The 21377-nt window shown below is 46.5% G+C and overlaps 2 protein-coding genes across 3 annotated transcripts in view; one reads left to right on the top strand and one right to left on the bottom strand.

Annotated features, from left to right (window-relative positions):
- The window catches only part of LOC149340687 (ATP-binding cassette sub-family G member 1-like), a 35507-nt gene extending 20869 nt beyond the window's left edge, over positions 1 to 14638 (bottom strand). Inside the window, exons 1-6 of one of the 2 annotated variants that reach the window (XM_089549498.1) lie at positions 14576 to 14638; positions 12145 to 12369; positions 10098 to 10215; positions 7130 to 7316; positions 2116 to 2261; positions 1447 to 1570 (exon numbers count right to left, since the gene is read on the bottom strand). In XM_089549498.1, the coding sequence (XP_089405624.1) occupies positions 1447 to 1570; positions 2116 to 2261; positions 7130 to 7316; positions 10098 to 10215; positions 12145 to 12369; positions 14576 to 14603 (828 nt within the window). In that variant the 5' untranslated portion in view covers positions 14604 to 14638. The remainder of the gene's footprint in view (positions 1 to 1446; positions 1571 to 2115; positions 2262 to 7129; positions 7317 to 10097; positions 10216 to 12144; positions 12370 to 14575) is intronic. The other variant, XM_089549500.1, reaches the window with a different exon arrangement.
- The window catches only part of LOC149340684 (uncharacterized), a 183316-nt gene that overhangs the window by 95180 nt on the left and 66759 nt on the right, over positions 1 to 21377 (top strand). The window lies entirely within an intron of this gene.

Here is a 21377-nt window from a genome sequence, read left to right as displayed (position 1 = left end):
GTCAATGTTAGCCGCGAAGGCAACGACCCCATAAGGTGAACTAGGCAAGTTTGCAATTTGAGGCCTGCTAACGCCTTGTCTATAAACGTTTGTAATGTTGCTAGCGCGAAGGACAGTATAAATGGCATAACCTTTAACTCGAAGAGGTCCTTGGGCGTGATGATGGCTGTCTTCTGACAGTCGCGTTCGTCAGCTTTCATTTGCCAACAGCCATCCTTGAGATCTATCGACGAGATGTACCTTGTTTTGAGGAGCCGGTTTAGCGTGCTGTCTGTCCTCAACAGCGGTTCTACGTCTATTCTTTCGTCTACAATAGGTAGGGGTCTCGACGAAGAAGTCGGATCTATTCGTCGGTTACGATTTGATGCTTCTCATTTGGTGTTTGTCGTAGCTTTGAAGAAGGTGAAAAACAGTCGTCGTAATTCCCAAAGATGGCCAAGATTCTGATTCTGATTGTGATTACGAATGAACCCGTCAACAGGTTGCTTTATGTTGCTTGGCACCAAAAAGTTCCTTTTCGTCTGCTCACATAGGCAGTCAGCGCCTCTCGGAGTACTGAATGCGCAACTGCACCATGTCCACGGCTTGTTTCTTCCATGCGACACTTGTAAACACTTTTAACGGCCTCCTTTTAATTGATTCCCATGTCGACAAAAGAGGTTCATGGCTTTCAAACCAGGTCTGGGAATATTCAGCTAAAAAAAACATAGCTTAGTTAAATCATCTTGCCCATTGAAAGCGGCTACTCGTTCATACTCTTCAGGATCTTCACTTCGAATACTGCCGATGGTCAGGGGCTCAAGGGGTGTGTGAAGAATGATCGGGAGTGCTGTCGTCACCATGGACGACGTAGCGGCTTCAGATGTGCGCCTTATCTTCTGAGGTAGTCGACCATCAATAGGGTGTCTCCAGGTTCAACGGCTTCTTCGTTGTGCGCTGGAGAACGACTTGGGCTAATGCAGCTACTTAAAGGTAGAGTCGTTTGTGCACCAGGTACATCCACTAGGTGCCACGTGGTGGTGACAGTATGCCAGTGAGAAGATAGCGAGTGTTTTGAAAGAAGACTGTTTAGTGGGCTAACTTGTTCCCGCTATCAGTAATAACTGGACAGCGGCGATGGCAACGGTTTCCTCGGTAGTCGTCGAAGTGCAGGGGCTCACCACTGCTCATGACCACGCTTATTAAATTTGGCGAAGAACTTTCGAGATAAAACGCGGAGAATACTTACGGCATACTCGAGCGCCGTAGATCCACGCTGCTACCGCTTTGTCGTATAAATTAGATCCCGTCTCGCGTCACAAAGTGATAAGACCGTGTGCTGGTGACCTCGAGCACGAACAAACATGCAACGTTCACCGCAAAATAGCTTAATGCGGTTGCGCTTATTACTTTAGAAATCAGAGTTATTATTATGTATTTTAAGCAGATATTTCTCTGTACACTTACCACGTCGAAATAAGAGAAGATCTTCGCGCTTGGGTTGTGGACGGAACATATAACTGTGTGGCCATCCGACGCCAAAGACTTCATTGCAGAAACGCAGCGAAGTGCGGTGATAGAGTCAAGACCACTGGCGATAAAAGAAAGAAGATCAGGGTGGGAGAGTGGGAGGGAGGGGAATGGAGGATGAGTTTTTTCCAGAAGTAGGTAATGTGCATGATAGCAGCAACAAGGAAATACGAGTGAACTTTAATGATCTTCTCACCGTGCTCGATATTCCTTTCCGTGCTTGATATTTATCTTCCCGTGCTCGAGAGCTAGGGTTGTTGAGCCCGGTAAGAAGTGATCGGATGATTTATTGTCTTGGTGTTTCGAGACCGTTTCAAAGAGAGGTCAACAGTAAGAGTGCATAACACCACAGATCCTGGACCATAACAGAGGCGAGCGAGAAGGAAAATAACAGCACGGCGTGATTACTTACAAGCAACTCCTTTATTTGCGTTGTAAATTACATTAGAGCGTCCGCAAGGGGCCGCTTCAAGATTCCATAAGAATAAGTAAGCTTTTTGCTGTTCGTGGGGAAAAATTAAAATTAAAACCAGGCGCTTCTAGAATCGTCGCTTTGTGTGAAGTACGCTGCAAACTGGAAGACGACTACATTAGCGGTGGGCTCACCTGGTGGGTTCATCGAGGAAGATGACAGGTGGTTTGCTGACAAGCTCCTGCGCAATAGACAACCTCTTACGCTGTCCTCCTGACAGGTTTCCAGCTCTCGTGCTCTGGCACTCTCCAAGTCCCCATTGTGACAGTGCTTCGTTCACCTGGAAGAGATGAATATGGCTGTGAAAAGCAGCGTTTGCAAATGGTATTATGCCATAGTACATGCTTTCTGCGGGAGTGTTCAACTGTCGAGCAAGAAAAGTCTAAAGTTTAAGCACCAAATTTGCGGAGCCTAACAAACTGTCAGGTCTCTGCTACTGGATGCAGATAAGGGCGCGCAGAAATCTGGGCCGATATCATGCCACAAGATTAGATTTCGGAAGGTATAGAGTCCATAATTTGCCGTCACCCCTACACGCAAGAGATTTTACTGTGGAAACTGATAGACGTGACCTTGCGCTTGCTTGTTGGATATTTTGCTTAGGTAAATCAACTGAATGCCTCCTTGTGCCGTCATACAAAAAAAAAAAATCACACACCCATGACTTTCTTTTTCCATGAGGTAAGATCAAATGGAGGGATAGAATTTCAGAGGAAATAAACATGCTCCCGCATCACTGAGCTTGTATTTGCAATCGTGCCCCTCACGCTGGAAACATGGCCGGTCACGTCGATGACTAAGAGGCTGGAACTTGTGCACGCAGCGTTAGCGGCGCAATAAATCGTGTCAGTTCGAATCCTAACACTGTAGAAGATCGGTTGTTTCTCGTTTTAGCTGCGGCAAGATTTGTTGTGTAGTCCGAGCACGTCCACTCATCCCGCTTCTCCGTCCTGTACCGTCCATGCTGCCGGCTTGCTCGACCTCCTTCACGTCGGCAACGGCCAGGCAACACAGCTGGTGGCACTGCTGTGGCGAGGACGCTGCAGTCGGCAAACCTGACGCACATCGCCGTGTCCCCCTTCACGGTATATAGCGACCTGACCGGAGCCTGAGCTGACCCCATCCCTACCTACCTTTCGCTCAAGTGGCATCGGCACGTGGATGCGGCATTTCGAGGCTTCCTTAATCTTGAACTGCATAACCAACCAGGCCTTCAAACACTGCTTGTTGCGTATCGCGCTCCGATTCGAATTCCTGAAGACCTCGAATCACCAACTTCAAGCGCCAGTCCGTACAGCGAACTCAGGGCAGATGTCTTCAACCGCTTCGGAGTCAGGTAGAGTTCACTTGCATAGCTGAAGTTGATAACGGCAGAAATTTCCCAGGCTCTCGAGGACCAGCAGCTCAGCTGACCGTCTCGCTCTTGTTTAACCTCACTAGTGAGAGCGCCTTTGTCACCAGTGTGAGGTTTCACAAGTCGAGAATTTAAAGCTGCTCCTTGCTATCGCGGCTGCCAGCAGGATCCCTGGAAGCTCCTGCTGTACGTGTCCTACTGCACCCGTTTAAAAAACGTGCCCTTTCCATGCCGGATGCTCACGCTGAGAAGCTTTATCTCTACTTCACATCATCGACACCTGAACCTTGCTCTCCACAGACATTTCAGCAAAAACGCGGCAACTTCGAGCTCAGTCACAGTCCAAGGACATATCGCAGCTACGCTTTCGATCATGGTCGTGTTACACCTCAATAGCTCAGTGCCGCGCGATATCAAGAACTTCTCTTTGCATACGTCTGTAGGAACTGTCACCACATGCACCCTTCGCTGCGCCAGCTTCAACAGCGTGTTAAGGTCGACACGACTCCAAATGAAATCACATGTCGAGGACCTTGCGCAGTGAGTCCTTTAGACAGATCACTCCATCCTCCAGAATGACGTCCCAATGAGGCGCGTTTCTTGGTCGTTCCGTGCCTTTCTCCTACGCCGTTTGGGACACCGGACTTCTTGCTTCTGCTGCGTACTGCCCTGTCCTTCCCCGTCAACCATCCCCCCTCCGCCTTGGCAGAGGACTGACCCAGCCCACCAGCAGCCCTTCACTACCGCCGACCTTGGCTTTCTTCCGTACCTTGGTTTTGTGCCCGTTTCATCCAAGTGCACTCGCCATTGCTCCTGCGGCTCCCGCTCTACCCGGCAACCCCGTAGCGCACTTCGCGCCACGCTCAAAACGGTCTGTCTACGATGAAGAAGCCGCGCTTGTGCACGCGGCACGGGCAGCGGTATAAAAGCTCTCACTTCAAAACTAAACACTCTCGGGGCTGGTTTTTCTTCGCTGTTTCTCCGGAAAGCTTATATTCCAGCTGAACTGCCACAAGAAGACCGAGAAGTTCTGTTGGTGATGAGGTTGTGTCGTTATAGTCGTTCACTGTCTAATCGGCTATTAAAGTACAGCCTTCAGCAGCTGCAAGCGCTCTGCGAATCATTGAAATCCTCAGTCTCGTGCCTAAAAGTTGCCAGTAAAACCTTGGCTTCGCATCTGCTCTAATTTCGGGAAGCCAGCGGCGCTAAGAATTTTTTATGAAATGCGAGAGGCCTGAGTCTAATTATTCTTAGTTTTTACCGATAGATTTTCTTGAAACCTCTGCGTATTTGTGCTATCTCATAGCACAAAATATCAAAAGAAACCTGAATTTTTTTTTGAATCCCTGTAGTGCGCGAACACTACACGCTCCGATAGCGAAAAAGTAGTGCTGGGTGCGGATGTAGCCTCCACCTGCCAGTTGTCACCTGCCACGGTTTGCAGGCGCACTGCGTAGCCCTAGGTGGGTCACTAGCAAAAAAGCCGTAATGTGTCCCGGTGAAGCCTCCACTCGCTAGCTCCCGCCTGCCATGGTTGGCAGGTGTAAAAGGGGAGAGTAGGTCATTGACCTCCCCCTTTTGCGAGCACAGGGAAATGCAAATGGAGGAGCGAAGACGAAACGCGGGTGACCTGTGAGAGGGAAATGACTGTTTGATTTTCACCCACTAATATTTCTGGGTCAATAGCGAAAAACCTATCATGCGTCCTGATGAAGAATGAAAACTGGACTCGTGGCAGCCGCAGCCGCATGGAAAGGACGAAACCCTTGCATGCCAGCTGCAACCAAGTTGAATGGAGGGTATCGCGCCTGCTGCGACCTAGTCGAAAGCAGGCAAGCTGGTTTTCCTGGCAGCTGCTGTTTTACTCTTTTTTCTTAGCCACAACAGGCGCATGGTAACGATCACGTAAGATGGACATTATGGATTGAACTTTTCTTCGCTCCTTTTCTCTCCTGTTTATCTCCTCTCTTAATCATCCTTCCCATATTTAGCAAATCCAATCGGGTATTATGCCTTGAAACTTTTCCTGTATTCATTTTCCTCTGTTTCTCTCTTTTTCTCCTGTTGTGAAGTGAGAACGATAACTGCACGACCCTAACACATCATGAATGAGGCGACTCAAGGCAAACATCAGGCCTGCCTGACTATACGGGGCGTCCCAGCTAACTTAGACCAGGATTAAAAAAAAAAAAACCTCAGCGTTCTTCAGAACTTAAATTGCGTGGATGTTGTTAGAGATTACATAAAGTGGCAGTACCATTTTTTTGCTTGACCTACTTGAATAATTAGTCGTGGAGCTCCACAAATATTGCCCGACCCAGGCACTTCCAACGAGATAGACTTAGCGCGGTCGTTTTTATTCAGGAAAAACGAAAGCCTGCTGAGTTTAAAAAATACCACGTGACAGCGCGCTTCGTGCGTCCGAATGCGCCCCAATAACAGCGCCCTCATCCGTGCTTTGTAAAAACATCGCCCGCGCCGTGCCTTTTCTACCCTAAAGGCAGATTCACACGACGGTCCGTTCGCCCGGGGCCCGCGCACTACGTGTTCATGCGTCACCACATTGAAAGGCGCGCTGTCGACCCACGGCCTGGTCAGCGCGCCTCTCAATATGCTGACGCATGAACACGTGACGCGCGGGCCGAGGGAGAACGGACCGTCGTGTGAATCGGCCTTTACGAGAAAGGGCTTCAACGTTTGCTTGGCTCTGACATTACTGGCAGTGGCTGGCGACGGCGCTCCTACAAAGCGCTTCGTCAGCAGCCGCTCACCGATGTCGCGGAGGAGCACAATTATCGCCGCAGATACGGGAGCCGCGCTTTTCTTGCAACCAAGCGCTACGCGAAGATCTCTCGTGGGCAGCACGAAAGGAGCGAAGCGAGCGATGTTTTTCACAAAGCACGAAAGGGGTCGTTGTAATTTCTGCGCATTCGGGTGCGTGGAGTGCCCTGTCACGTGGTATTTTTTAAGCTACGCGGGCTTTCGTTTTCCCCGAATAAAAACGACCATGATAAGTCTACCTCGTTGGAAGTCTCTGGGTTGGACAATATTTGTGGAGCTCCACAACTTTCCTATAGACGCCTGAACGTTTCAGGCTACATTTAAAAAGTTAATTAATTTACCTCGACTTATTATTCTAGTAGGCCGAGCAAAAAAAATGGCACTGTAACTTTAGATAAACCCTTACAACATCCACGATATTTCAGTCCTGAAGAACGCTGAGGTTTTTAAAATCTTAGTCCAAGTTAGCTGGGACACCCTGTATAGCACACAGGACACACACTCGAGATTCTCGTTTCCTTGGTAAACAGATCTGGAAGTCTGACTGAGCAATACCTGGACGTGGGGGTTTAAGAGTGCCAACTTCAATTCCTAGATGGGTCAGGAGCACTTAGATATATATCCACAGAGGGTAGGTACAGAGGGTAGGCGTCCTTTCAAATTGGTGTGGTGGGAAGTACGGAGATGTCACACTCCCGTTATTGTCCAAGGCGGACTGGTCGTGAGGATTTACTCAGGATTTTGGTTGTATGAAGTGCAATGTCCCAAAGCGACTCAGGCTATCAGGGACGCCGTAGTAAAGAGCTCTGGGTAATTTCGAGCACCAGAGGTTCTTTAACGTGCACTGACGTCGCACAGCACATGGGCCTCTAGCATTCCGCTTCCATCGAAATGCGACCACCGCGGCTAGAACCCGCGTCATTCCGGTCAGTAGCCGAGCACCATAATCACTGAGTCACCGCGGCGGCTTACTCAGGATTTGTGGAGCAATAACCGTAAAACTATTTGCCTACCAAATGGGCCCGCTTGCCCGGCGGCAGGGACGGCAAGCGGAGACGAATGCTCATGTCCAACGACTCGCGCACGGTCAGCTCCGGTAGCAAGACGTCGTCCTGCATGACGTAGCAGCTCTGTCGGTTGAAGAGCTCCGTGTTCCGCACCCAGCCGTTGACGCGGACTTCGCCTTCGTAGCCTCGGTCACTGTGGTTGAGAGAACAGTGCAAGTGCAAGCGAGCGTTGACGAGACAAGCCCCAACATTGAATCTCAAGTCAGAAGACCATATTGCACTGAAGCGCTATATTGCACCCGCATATTGCAGTACAACGACAAAATATGCAGCACGCATTCATAGAACAACGATAGCCGAAGCTGCCATAATTAATTGTAGTTTGGGATTAAAGCCATGGCTGTTAATTAGTGCTAAGATACACAGACGTACACCTAATTCAGAGAGCGCTCGAGCACAGACGTTTCCCCGATAGACGCCCCAGTGACCCCTGAATGTACGCGCCATGCGCACTGTACTCTGCAGAGCGCCGACCACCAGATGGTGCAGAAATTGTATTTGAAGCTTACATTTTAAGAAACTTTCGTCCTCACTTGTAGTAGTATGGTACACTGTTTTTAATGAGTGCAGATAGCATATTAATGCCAGGTCTCCTCTAGCTCTTCCATCGCTTTAGTCGCAACCTCATGCCCCAAAACAATTTACGTAAACTTCAAAAGTGTAAAAACATCGTTGTGTTAAATAAGCTATAAAAATAAAATGCTGGTGTTAAACCTTAAGAACGAGCCGCACATACTACGGATATCACCACGTTGTGCATTCCCATTACGCCCAGTAGACATTTACACAGTAGCAAGACATTAGAAATATTATACCGTAAGTACTGAACCGCCAATGAAATGAAAGGTCAATGAAAATGGTGCTCGACGGATCCAATATACTCGCCTCACCACCTCAGTGACGGGCTGACACATTTTCGCCCTGCTAGAGATTGAACACGAGGGCACGGCGCGGCCCAAAAAAAACTTCCCGAGGAAAGTCCACACGCATCTTCTGGTGTCCCTCCTACGGAAGAACAGGCATCCCAAATACCACGAAGCGCATTCCATTTGGGAGGGCGGGGGGGGGGGGGTGGAAGGTGGAGGGTGGAGATTGCTATAAACATATGCACGAACGCTGCCACAAGGATCCTGGGTCACACGGACACGGCAGACCATGCCATGGATCTGCCAATGGCGATGGTCGACACGAACGCCCGGGTGTAGGCGTGTCCTTCTGAGCGGCGGCGTGATCACCATCACCAGTACATGAAATGAGGAGGAGGCGGCCATAGCTCTGATCTTTACCGTACCCAAAGCTACCACTATCATTTCGACGCCAAGGGTGCCGTTCAGAATTCCTTCCGGGGCCACATATCGGGGTACGAGGCCATGATCCTCCCATTCCCGCTCACACGTTCAGCATCGTCTGGGCACCCGCCCACTCCTCTCTCCCAGGCAAACATTCCGCCCATAACAGGGCCCGATAATTAGCTTACCGGACAGCGGGAGACAAGGAAAGCGATTTTAATAGGTGCAAGCATTCAGTAACCATGTATCAAGAAATCACTCAAGAATACCGCCGCGAACAATGCTTTGCTGACCACAGATTCCTAACCAAGGCCCAGGCCCACTTGGCTCCCGTTGCGGACTGACACATACTCTCATCCTACAACATATTACTACGTGAAGGGCATTATACCGGGTGTGGCCTAGTTAACTTCCCTGCCTTCCCGTTCTTCTTTCTCTTTCTCTATCCAGATAGATACACAGGCACACGCAAACTCGGGCCTCAGCGTGCCAACCTCACCCACGTAATATGAGGTAAATCATATCTCTTAAATAGACATATCAATATCGAAATCAATGTCGGAAATCGGAGGCACTGATTCGCAACTTAGACCCTGAAGTCCAAGCGGCGGTATGTAAACGGGTTGCGGAGGCCGCCAGGGCACAATGACTCCCGTTCACCTAACCTCATCACCCTTCCCCTTTGAATTTATGAAGAATAAAGTTTTCAACAAGAACAACAATCAGGGGACGAAAAGGAACCACGGCTGGTAGCAACGGTTTGCTCGATTAGATCTGCCACAATAAAGATCATATCAATAGCAACCTGTTGTGATGTGTCTTCGTGCTGAATACTGTAGGTTCTTCTATAGTGACCTAGTTGTGCTCTCGATGTACAGCATCATGGACAGCTACGTGAATTATACCTGCTGGTTTCGGAGAAACATTATAGACTAGGCTTTACAGCACGGAAACCATGCTGGACATTGTATTTTGTTATGTTTTTAAGGTTAGTCTTACAGAATGAAGCGTTCATTCGAGCAGCCTATTTTCTGACCTGTTTTTACCGCTTAAAATTTATTTCCTGATTATGTTTTCCCGCACAATGAACGCATGTCACAAACATTAAGAATTTTTTTCTAGAAAAAAAGCGCGGTAATTACGCGAGTGTGTACGGTATTCAAGTTTTCTGAAAAAGGTTTGAGACGAAGTCATGGTTGCGGTGCAGCCACTATCGACTGCTACCTCAGCGAGGAGGAGGTACTGCTGGGACTACTATACTGGCACTATTAAAGGCTAAGATTCCAAACGAGTTGATAAACAGTATAAAAGGTAACTATTCCCAGGAAAGCATTACACGTCGTGATCGGGAATGTGTGTGGTAGGGTGAAAATAGCGACTACTTTCAAAAATATATGAAAGAAGATTTATCCGCTACTCACACATTTCCCACTGAAAACTTTACTATCCAAGGCTTCCGTGTCTTCCATCATTTTTAGCACTCAATTTAATTATACTTCGAGTACGCACAATATCACGGGCAATCGGAGGCGTAACGAGGCCGAATGGGCATATTTGACTCCCACCCAGTTACTGGCATGCACTCACGGCCGTGAAGAGGTGAATGTAAACAGAATGTCACTTACTAGTGGCCTGAAAGAACATTTAAAAGCGTTGTTTTTCCAGCTCCAGAGGGTCCCATTATGGCAGTCAAGGTGCCAGGTGAACATTTGCCATGCATGTTACTGATTAGCGTTCGTTTTTCTGAAAAAAAAAAAGTAAAATAAGGGCAACAAGGCATTTAATACGTCCGCGCTGAAAACAAGCAGAAAAGTACCGACAAATGTTACCGTTTATCAATGCGAATAATCATTTCTTACTGTGTACTAGAAGAAAAGGTACTAGAACAGGTGAAGTAAACTTAGATTAACCAAGATTAGGACAGCATATAATTTGCAACTGAGCCTAAAACGTGTAGCCCTTTGGAAGACGTGCGTCCTGTTAAGAGCTTGAACAGACATCGTCGAATAACTGAAGTTGCAACTTGCCCTCAGCTGCGTGCCGCGGCCTTGGGTGCAACCGGCTACGAACTCAAGCAGAATATTTTCCTCTATTTGTCAACGATAGCACACGTCATGGTTGTTACGCAATTGCATAACTCAGTTCCTCGTTTTGTTTCTTTTTTTCTGGGCTCTGCGACATGAAGCAGGAAAACGGCTGAGAGCGCCTGTACCGTCGCAACACTTCATACATTTCGCCAGGCACCTTCGCCTCGGCGGCCGGCGGCTAGGCCTTCCCTAAGTGCATTCTTGTCGTTATTTTCAGAAGTACACGTAGCGCGCGCGTCCGAACGTTTCGTCGTGCACTATCGCAGCCTGTTTTTTTGTTGTGTGCTGTGAAGTGAAGCTAGAAATCGCTAGTGAGCGCCAAGAGAATTGTGCCTAAGCAGCTAATAAGGTGGAGTGGCCGCAGAGCAAGGACAAGTATGGCGCCCTTCAGGCTCTTCCGAACACATTGACGGCCGTCCACTCAGGATGGCACGCTGCCAGCGCTAACATATTTGAAAGCATGCTCATCTAAAAGGGATGTAAAATTAGAATTTCTGCTCAAAAATCGAGAAAACTTTCAGTCGGGCCTAGTTTTACCACATATGTAAGCGAAAGTGTCCTACATGGTGGTATTGTTCTATAAACTGATGAGGTCATGGCGTAGTCCGAGCATGCTGAACTACTGCACCCTCGCACCATTACACTCTAATCCCAAACTCCCCATTCCCACCAGAGACAACATGACTACTTTCAGGATCTGGCTGCTCCAACACTGTCAGTGACGCACGCTCACACTTCCCAGGGCTGTTCCTGTCCCGCTGGACAACTGTCTCATATGGATGCAAGACCGACCATTTGTGAGCTTGAGTTGCACACGCGTGACGCATCGTTGCCAATGACTCAAGCCTACTTTACTAAAGATCTAGCCCCACCCTTTGACTGGTGACTGCACCCGGCTTCTCCAAAGTTGTTAGTATGAGGGTCTCAACAAAGCATAGCTTTTACTTGTGGCATTAATCTGAGCGTATCGGTGTCAGCATAGCAGGCATCCTGTCTCAATTTGCACCACCAGAAGGATAAACGTGAGGTCGCTTATTCTACGGCGCATTGGAAATTATAAATAACTGAATCTACCTTTGCTCTTCCACATCAGGTTTGTATGAAACAAAGCTTCTGTTTTGGCCTGCCAGAGTTTTATGCTTTCAAAGGAGCTGTACAAATACTGAAACGTTAATCTCCCGTGTTTTGACTCCACCAGTAATGGAATTTTTTTTTGTTCATGAGTAGCTGCAAGTTTGCGAACTCATCTGAACTGGGGTAACGCATAAAGGTGGCGAAAAACCAAAGGTCGGGGCATTCCTATTCCATTGCGAAGTTGTACTTGGGTATACTTGATGCACGGTGCGTGTCGACTGTTACACAATTAGCGGAAATCTCCTTGGAATGGCAAGAAAAACGCCTTGTGCGAAAACATACAAGAGCATGTTTGAAGAAACGAGCAAAAAACGACTTGAAAATGTGCGGAATGTTTCGCACATGCATCAGAAATCCTGTACTCTTTTTACCCAGAGGAATTGTGTAAGATCGTAAATGTTAGTTGACTCTAGGTTAGCACTACGCCAGAACTATGAATTCAATTACGCACCTTTGCCCTGTTTGACAGCATAGGAAATGCTCGTCCATTCTAGCGTGACGCTGCTACCAGGGCCGCCGTGGTTGAGTGGAGCGCTGCACTCCATGTCGAATTTCAGCATGTCAGGAGTCAAGCGGCTATTTTCACACTTCTCAATGCCCGGAGGATTTCGCAGCGGGATTCCGTCTCTAGAGTCAGCGCCATCTTCGATGGCATGCTCAGCAATTTGGCTCGAACCTAGCATGAAGTGACAGTTGGCTTTAGGAAACATGGACACTCGAAAGACACTTCGACTTCTACAGTCTTTGAATTGATAATATTAGAACATGATATGGGACTGAAATGAGATACTGTTGCTTTCAGTCTTGGCTGAAAGACTGACGTTTAACACTTCATTACATTGCCTCTGAATTGATTGCAAGGTAAATGTTGTCCAGTTACCGTTGCTAGGTTGTATGTATGTCACGCATGGGAAATATCAATGTCTGCTTTATTTTTATTTGAAATACTGCGGACCATGCATGGTCCTAGCAGGAGGGGCACATTCAAACACTTTTCAATACAAAAAATGACAAGCATATGCATAGAGAAAAAAATAATAAGTCAGACCATCAATCAGAATTGAATACATAGACAGGCATCGCATCGCAACACAAAACAAAGAAAACTCATGAAATAAAGAGATGACGTTCCAACTCTGCTATAAAATTGCTGGACAGAAAAATATGAGAAGGTAATGCATTCCATTCGGATACAGTTCTAGGGAAGTAACTATTTTTAAATGTGTTTGTGCGGGCGAAAATTGGTGCCAGTGAGTGTTCCTGCGTATGCCTGGTTCTTCTTGTAAAATGAGCTTTGACGCAATTAGGCAACTTCATTTTTATTTTTCCTTGCAGGCAGTGATGAAGCAAGATGAGGCGACTAACCTTCCTTCGGGATTCTAGGGTGTGAATGTTGTGTTGCTTCATAAGCGTAGATGGGGAATCGTGTCTTCTATATTTTCCAAATATAAATCGCACAGCTTTTCTTTGCACACGCTCGAGTTGTATGATATCTTTTTTATTATGGGGGTCCCATACAACTAAGCAGTGTATGGGACCCCATAATATAACTAAGCAGTGAAATTTAGTTACTGACAGAATTAGGTTACCACGAAAAACTGCATCGTTTCTGGTTTCTCTCAGTGAATGTACCTTGCTTCCCAACGCAAGGGTGTCGTCGAATTGCTCTGCAATAAAAACAGACATTATGTGTCTTATAGTCCGTGAATAAAATCTAGTGAAGCAAAGAGCGAGATTGGCCTCATTGTCCGGTCTTATATACGTGCTAATGGCATTGAAAGTGCTTGTAATGACGACATTTCCACTTTACACGTAATTTGAACTGAATAGTAACTGTTAACATTCGGAGAAAAATTATGAGCAGCTGAAAGGGCAAAATATTACATCCAAGGCTGTGAATAATTAAAAACATATGAAATGCGCTAGCAGGCAGGGGAAGTTTTGGCATCAGCATTCAAAAGCTAATTTCCTTTCAGTGATAAACAATTTTTCTTTCTTTGAATACACTTTGTCATCGCTCAACGTAAAGAAAACTGCGTGAGGGTCGGGAGAGGAGGTGTAAAATTGGAATATTGAAAAGAAGCAGTAACTGTCTCACATCTGGAGTGTACAAGGGCTAGAAATATACCGATTTCAAACAGAGCCAGATTTCTAAACTCATTACCACCTTGAAGTACATAACGTGCTAGTACATAATCCTGGGAATTAAGTGTGCATTGCAGAGCAAACGTTAATACAACGGTGAAGTCATAAACCACTGCCGCAAAGGCACATGCGAACAATTTCGCGAGAAAATTTTATCAAAAGAAAAGGCACTTTAACTTCATTGTAGCTTATATAGTAGAGGTCTATTTTTCCACTTTTAAAGCTCGCACAGCTTTTATGTTTTGATAAATGGCCATTAATGTGACGAACACAGACTGCCAGCCTAAACACAGGTTTTACCCATCACTCTATATTAACAAAAGCAGCCCGGTTTGACTACGCAGCTTAAGCACGTAGAAAAGAATGGCTGAAAAAAAAAAGAGCCATGTTTACTTCTCTTAACTGCGACAGCAGGCTTTTGGGCATGGAGTAATAAAGTGAAGGAAAAAGCCTCGTTTACTTGACCTCGTCTAAGGTCAGCTGCAGAGAAAGGACATTAAAAGAGGAAGACACTTGACCGGCTCGCTGAGGGCATTCAAGGTTGGTGCACAACGCAGAAATCCTACCGTAAGCAATCTTAGTGACTTTCTAAGCATGCCTGTTTTGCAAAAAGCAAACTGCACGTTGTTGAACATGAAGAGAACATAGTCGGCAGTATGCGGAGTTGCAGAGCGCATACTCCTCTTGTTACACATTCGAGACGCTTCGCCACCTACAAGGCATGAAGAAGTACTCACTCATTCGACTTCGAAGCTCCAACTCCATAGGCCTTCTGCCTTCCTGCCGACCGCAAAGGCTGCCAGCCTTCGAGAAGAGAGAGAGGAAGTCGAGGGTATAAACTGGTTGGGAAACACTTCATAAATATTCCATCGCACGTTCTCCTAGCTCATTCCGTGGAAAGAAAAAAATACTTGTCGTCAATCTGTGCAAGATTCCTTTGCATGAAATGGAACCTTGACTGTGGTAAGGTAAGGTAGGTAGATACCCTTTTACGGTAGTAGTTTAACTTTCACTCACTGAGCCGAAAGAGAACGTGACCGGAGAGGAAAGAAGAATTGAGACTGATGGCAGAAAAAACTCAAGTTGTTGTGAGAGGCGTAGTCGAGTATCAGCTTGCTAGGAACGCTAGGAATGATAAGCGGCTAAAAGGGGTAACCATTAATTAGTATGCGTTCAATGATAACCGCTTACGCGGAACTAGCTTGCGGGTCCTACGCATAAAAATGAAACCAGCTCTGCTGCCAGAAAAGGGTTGCTGGGCTGGCCGATGTTTTCTGCGAGCGTACCTAGTCAGGCGTTCTTTTTTGCATTCATTAAAATGAACGCTGAAATCCAATGTGACCAGCCAAACAGTTTTTTCTTCGAGAAATGATAGTATAACGCGGTACACACTCAGAGATGAATTACGTTGCAATTAATTTCTCTCTTATCCGGGTTTTAATACTGGCCCTTCTCTTTGCTCGACTTTCAAGTTGACTAATTCTTGTTATTAGGCGAATTTGTAATGAATTACGATTCGGCATCTGGATATTGAGTTATGTGCGTCCGCTGTGTCGTACCAACTAGCTTGGCTTTCCGTATAACTGGATACTGAAGAGAGAAAGGCCATATTAAAACGAAGTTCAGCACTGTGGTTACTCTAAATAGAGAATTACGCTAAGAATTTCAAAATCTTTATTCTCAGTTCCCTGATTTTCTTCATCCAGATCAGCTTGCCATGAGTGAGCGGTTCTAACTGTGCGTAATGCACAGACGCTCGGGTGGCAGCTTTGCACAGGTTTGCGATGCACAGGCTGGAGCTTTGAATTGAATAAAACGCGAACTCGCGTGGTCAGCTGCCCTTGCGAGTCACTACCTAAACGTGAATTTATCTAGACAAAATAATTTGACCACCAAAAAAAAAAATATTTGAAAATAGTTGTGTAACCCTTTTCTTGGAACGAAGTCTCCTGTTAATTTAGCGATTGAAATACTGGATATTTTTCCCTGAGACTGTTATCAGTTTTTGCACATGGGTTCTTTGAGTTAGAAAACCGCTTTCTTCGACAATGTGTTTTCAGTGGTAGTGTGCACCAAAATAAACTTAAAACTTGTTAAATAGCAGGCTGGTTAACTCATATTAAACGTGTATTTATTATTTTACTTTTACTGTTAGGCTTCTCATTTTTGAAAAGTTTGTAGCCCCCTGTAAGCAGTATCCAAAAGATATTTAGATTTTTCAAAATGCCATTCTAGTCGCTACTGTAGCGAAAAGAAGTTTTAGGTTCGTTGAAAGTACGCGCTGGAGGGAGCGCTAGGCGCATCTTACTTTGTGACCGGCATGGGCCGCAGCACCAAAAGCTTGAGAAAAATCTAAAGGAAACAAAAACACAAAAAGTAATAATTTCTTTCAAAGATTGATAAATATACATCGGGCCAACAAACCATTCCGGAGCTTTAGCATCACGTCTGCCCATAAAAAGGATACATTGGTTGATCACGAATTTATTAAAAAAAACATAAAGAAGACATGTTTGAGCATCTTCCTCAATCTCATGGCTCAAATAGAGACCTGCAGTTTTTGCAGAATCTTCATTAACTTTACTATTTGGAAGTATACGGTCTGTTTACATGGTAGAATTTACCAGAGCAGTTACCACATGACCACACTATATCACAAAGCAAAAGTAGGTGCGCAGCGCCACAGTTTGAACCTGCACTTTCGATCCGTTATGTGTGTATGTGCCAGTATAGCGGCCATCGAAATGAAACCCCCCTCCCCCCCGGGACCACCTTGCATAAAAGTTGGGAGCCACCCGTTTGATGCAGAATGTTCGAAGGGGTGTCAAATGACTTGACGTGTTCCTGAGAATAAAATTAATAATTGAGATAGAGCCCTAATTATGTGTGGAATTCGCAATGATGACCTTTCTGCCCCCAAACCGTGCATTCTAAGGAAATTCAGGCGGCCATTACGGCAGAACCGTTCGTCGCAGTGGGTTCCGGCGTCGTGTTGTGGTGAATAGGTTTATAGATTTTATTTATAAAGAAAGGAAATTACCGGCTGTAGTGAAGGTGACCGTAAGTCACAATAGTAGCGCAAAATTCGTGAGGTAGATGGCGTTGCTTGTGTTTTAAAAGGGATTTTTCCGGAACGCAAACATCCGGAGATGTTTGGATTTGGTTTTCTCCACGTTAGCTGAGCACACCGATGTAATCACTTAAAACTCCCGTAGCTAACGCTTTTAAATCGAACCTTGCGGAAGTGTTGGCGGATAATTTTTTCCTTAGTTATTCGGGACAGAAACCGCACGGGAATCGATAATGTCTCTGCTTTTGCTAGATGTCTTTGAACAGCATCAGGTTCGTTTGTAGTGCGGGTAGTGATGGTGGTAAACAGGTTGTTCAATAAAGAGCTTTGCGCCCCTCAAACTGGGAGGGGCCCTTCCCCTTAGTCCAGGGCTGCTACGTCCTTAGCCTTTTCCCTTGCCCGCTGAACCAGATGACTTTTTTGCGCTAGGCTTGAGCTGCAAAACATGTTGTCCCACTGCTCAGGTTGTCGGTATGGGGCTTTTGGAGCAGTCTACAACCTTTGGGAAGCCCATCTAGTGCGATAGAGAACGGGGTGTTCCGCGAATAGTGACATGCTGCGCACGTAATCGCTGCAATGCCCTTAACACTGCGTAACGAGTTTCATTCTGGATGTGTCCTATATAGTGTATTTCCGAATTGCATAGTCGTCCATGCTGCTCGAGTTGGCAGGGTTATTTCTGAGTTTTTTTTTTTTTGGCTTGTGGAGAGCCCCCTGATGTTTCAATGGCCATAATTTGTTTCTTCAAAGCGCTCACTTCGCTTTCCTGCTCTTATAACTGGTTGGTTGGTTTATGGGGTTTAACGCCCCAAAGCGACTCAGGCTATGAGAGACGCCGTAGTGAAGGGCTCCGGAAAATTTAGACCACCTGGGGTTCTTTAACGTGCACTGACATCGCACAGTACATGGGCCTCTAGAATTTCTCCTCCAAAGAAATTCTAGCCGCCGCGGCCGGGATCGAACCCGCGTCTTTTGGGTCAGCAGCCGAGCACCATAACCGCTGAGCCACCGCGGCGGCGCTCTTATAACTCGTTCAATAGCGTGTCATACTTCTCGGAAACTAGTCCTTGTAGGGACTCCATGCTTTCCATACTGGTTTCCGAATCCAATAACGACTAGAGATATTTTTTATTACGTTCTGCTCAAGACAATTTTCGATTTATGGCAGTCAGCTTAATGAATGCATCATAAATCGTGAATGCACCTGAGCTGTCAGGCACAGCAGTTGGTTTCGCTTTGTAGGCTGCACAGTTCGATTCGTTTTCCTCTTATGCGCAATTTCAATTGAGGCTCGCATTTTCTGCCTCCCCAAGCAACTAGCAACATGATGCCCGCAGCTTCTGCTCTTGCGCCCGATGAGTCATCGGAAAGGGATGGGCTATATGAAGTACACTGCGCTAGAGAGTGCATGTGAGGAAACTCTCGGCATGGAGGCCGCAGCATCGGCATACGGCAGTAGCAAGTAGCGGCAGATGATGCTAAAAGTATAAAGGACACTGATCTGCGCTGACATTAGGAAATCCCTTGTTAGGAATGTAGCCAAGCGCCACAGCGATAGCGCCGATCCGCTGCCGCTGCAGAGTACAGATGCACTCAGTCTTCAGCTCACGTGGGTTTATACAGGGTGTTTCACGTAACGTGAACCAAGGATTAAAAAAAAGCGGTGTCAAGCCGCTGCTAACAGCGGCGCCCGTTCACTTCGCCACGGTCAGCGGGCACGCTCCGTTTGCTCGAAACGCCGCTGAGAGCGCTGCAATCTGGTAGCGCACGAGCGTAGTCACGTGGTACTTTTTCATAATTGGCGGGCTTTCTTTAAATGCCGGAAAAAAGGACACCGTAGGAGATACGATGCTGCAGTAAACGGGATCGGTTGTTTATAAACCTGCTCTACAACCTAACGCAACGGTCTTGGCACTAAAATGAATATTTGAAAATTTCCATAATTCATCTTAGTTAATTTACTAAGTAAGCAGAATAAAAAATATTCTGAGGAGCGCCACATGATGGCGAACAATGTGTCGTTGGTTTCAGTGGGCTGCGGTTTACCGCTTTTTTTAAATCCTTGGTTCAAGTTTCGTGAAACACCCTCTGTAGCAGCAACCGGGGGCCGGTCGCTTCGCAGACAGCCATTTCATTTGACGACGAGTGCGGCAAATCATGCAAATAGTGGCGCTAAGCAGCAGGAATCGCGCTGGAATTCAACGCAAATAGAGAGGATTAAGACGCAGCCTGTTGTTGATAAAGTTATTTTGCAATTTAGCGTGTCGAAAATAAATAAACTTCCCCATTCAGTGCCTGAACGGAAGTATTTCTTCCCTTCAGGCACGCAGGACGAAGAAGGAAAGCACAAGACAAGACGTTTTGCGCGGTTGCAATATGCACTCCATTGTCAACCACCAACTAGCCCGCCTTCACTTGTTACATCAACCCAGTTATTTTGCAATTTAGCGTGTCGAAAATAAATAAACTTCCCCATTCAGTGCCTGAACGGAAGTATTTCTTCCCTTCAGGCACGCAGGACGAAGAAGGAAAGCACAAGACAAGACGTTTTGCGCGGTTGCAATATGCACTCCATTAACTGGGTTGAAATGTCTTGTTCATGCACCTGCTTAATTTAAATTGATTTTCGGCCCCATAGTACCTTCAGAAAAATGGGCAAGAAGATAATGAAGCTGCTATAACGGCCTGGTTTCATGGCAGCCTATGACGCTTCCGTCATTCACAAAGTCAAGAAGTGCTTCGTATCGGGCTAGTTCAGCCCAGTTTCTGAGGAAGGGACCCAAGTTTTCTGTGCAACAAATGTTGACGCTACTGACCTCATGGTCCGTAAAATAGGTGACAGAGCGCGCGTCGAAGACAGGATTGTATGCCCTGTGGAAGCTTTAAGCGCAGTTGCTGGTGCTCCTCGGAAAGGCTGTCAAAAGTCGCGGCTAAGGCCTGGCCGCTGTCAAGTGGCTAAGAGAGTTCGACCTTAACGCCACGATTACTGACGGAACCGGTGAGTTTGCGATGACGCAAAAGGAAAACATACACATAAAAGGCGAAGGAGGGCATCATGAAGAATTTTGTGTGCAGAGAAAATCTCGATTTGAGAAGGCTTCGGGCTGCTTGTACGCATGCTGCTGGCACGTCTTGCATACAGTCATTCAAAAAGGGCATAATTATTAAGGCGAGGTAGCTCACAATTCCGTGGGCAGTTAGTCACAGCCCACGGTGTCGACGTCGTTACGACGTCGCAAGGTCACGTGACTTCCGTCGACTAGTCAATAGTTTTACTGCCACCTTCCACGAAGGGCAGTTTCCTCACAGTCCGGTGGGCAGGTGGCCATCTACCACAGTGGGCAGGTTTTGATGACGTCGCAAGGTCACGTGACCTTGGTGGCAGATGGACCGCATGCTTTCTCAACACGTCAATGTCGACGACGCTGGGTTTTCCTCTCAACACGACCTTTATCGTTATAGACATCCAACTACTATATATAATACCTCTATCACATCTGCTCCGTTTGCCTGTGTTTTGAAGACTCCACGCATAATTTTAATTTTCAAACTGGGTGCAAGAAGAAACGCAGCGAATTGCAGGCCTATTTCTTTCCTCAGAGCAACAAGCCAACACTTCGAATCCGTCTTCCACAAAAATCTTTCATTTACCGCGAAAAACGCGCTGCTACACTATCAAGTTTTTTTTCTTACCTGGCCTGTGTACTACCATGAACCTTGGATGCTTTACGTCAAAAGCGTGCAAATTGCTGCATTAAGGTGGCTACTCGACGCCGTGTGCTGCCAACTAAGCAAGGCGTTAGATGTTGTCACCCTTTAGTTTATAATTCAAAACCTGTCCTTTATGGAGACGCATGATTCTTTTTTTGAACTTCTGATTAGCTTCCTTGACGGTCGCATTCATTACGTTTACGTTAATGGCAGATATCCTTCGCTTGCTTTCTCGCTAGTGAACCCACGCATAATGGCCACAAGCCTGGGACATCAGACAAGGGTTGCTATTTCAGGCTTCAAAAGTGGCAAGTTTAATCTAGTTGGTATGATACAGTATTTAGGCTAACACGAGGACATAGTTTGTCGCTGAGCAGCTAATATAAAGCATGGAAACTTAATTGTGGCTCTTTGGAACTCTTAGACACACGTCGTTGAGGAAGTTCCCTAGCCAGCGCTCCTCTGAGTGATCGGAGTCTGCGTCAGTTTGTTGCCAACCGTTCTGTTCAGCAGTTATAGGTGGCGAGGAGAATACTGCTGTGAATCGTAGCTATGGGAAGAAGAAGTGTAACCGCTCCTTCATTATACGCTGCCACTTCTGCTCGCGGATGTCTAAGCTTCGCCCCTCTTACTATCAAGTTAAAATTTTGAGGCAATAAATTCAAGTGGGGAAGAGAATCGTGAGAAGTTGAAGCTCGGACTGGACGTCCTGCATAATGGATTTCATAACGAATGCGTGGAAAAAAGGAAAGTGATTT

Source organism: Amblyomma mixtum, chromosome 6, assembly GCF_055824585.1.
Source record: "Amblyomma mixtum isolate Tamu chromosome 6, ASM5582458v1, whole genome shotgun sequence".
In the NCBI taxonomy this organism is placed as follows: domain Eukaryota; kingdom Metazoa; phylum Arthropoda; class Arachnida; order Ixodida; family Ixodidae; genus Amblyomma; species Amblyomma mixtum.
The sequence above is the reverse complement of the archived record's forward strand: the minus strand, read 5'-3'. Positions and strand labels throughout refer to the sequence as shown.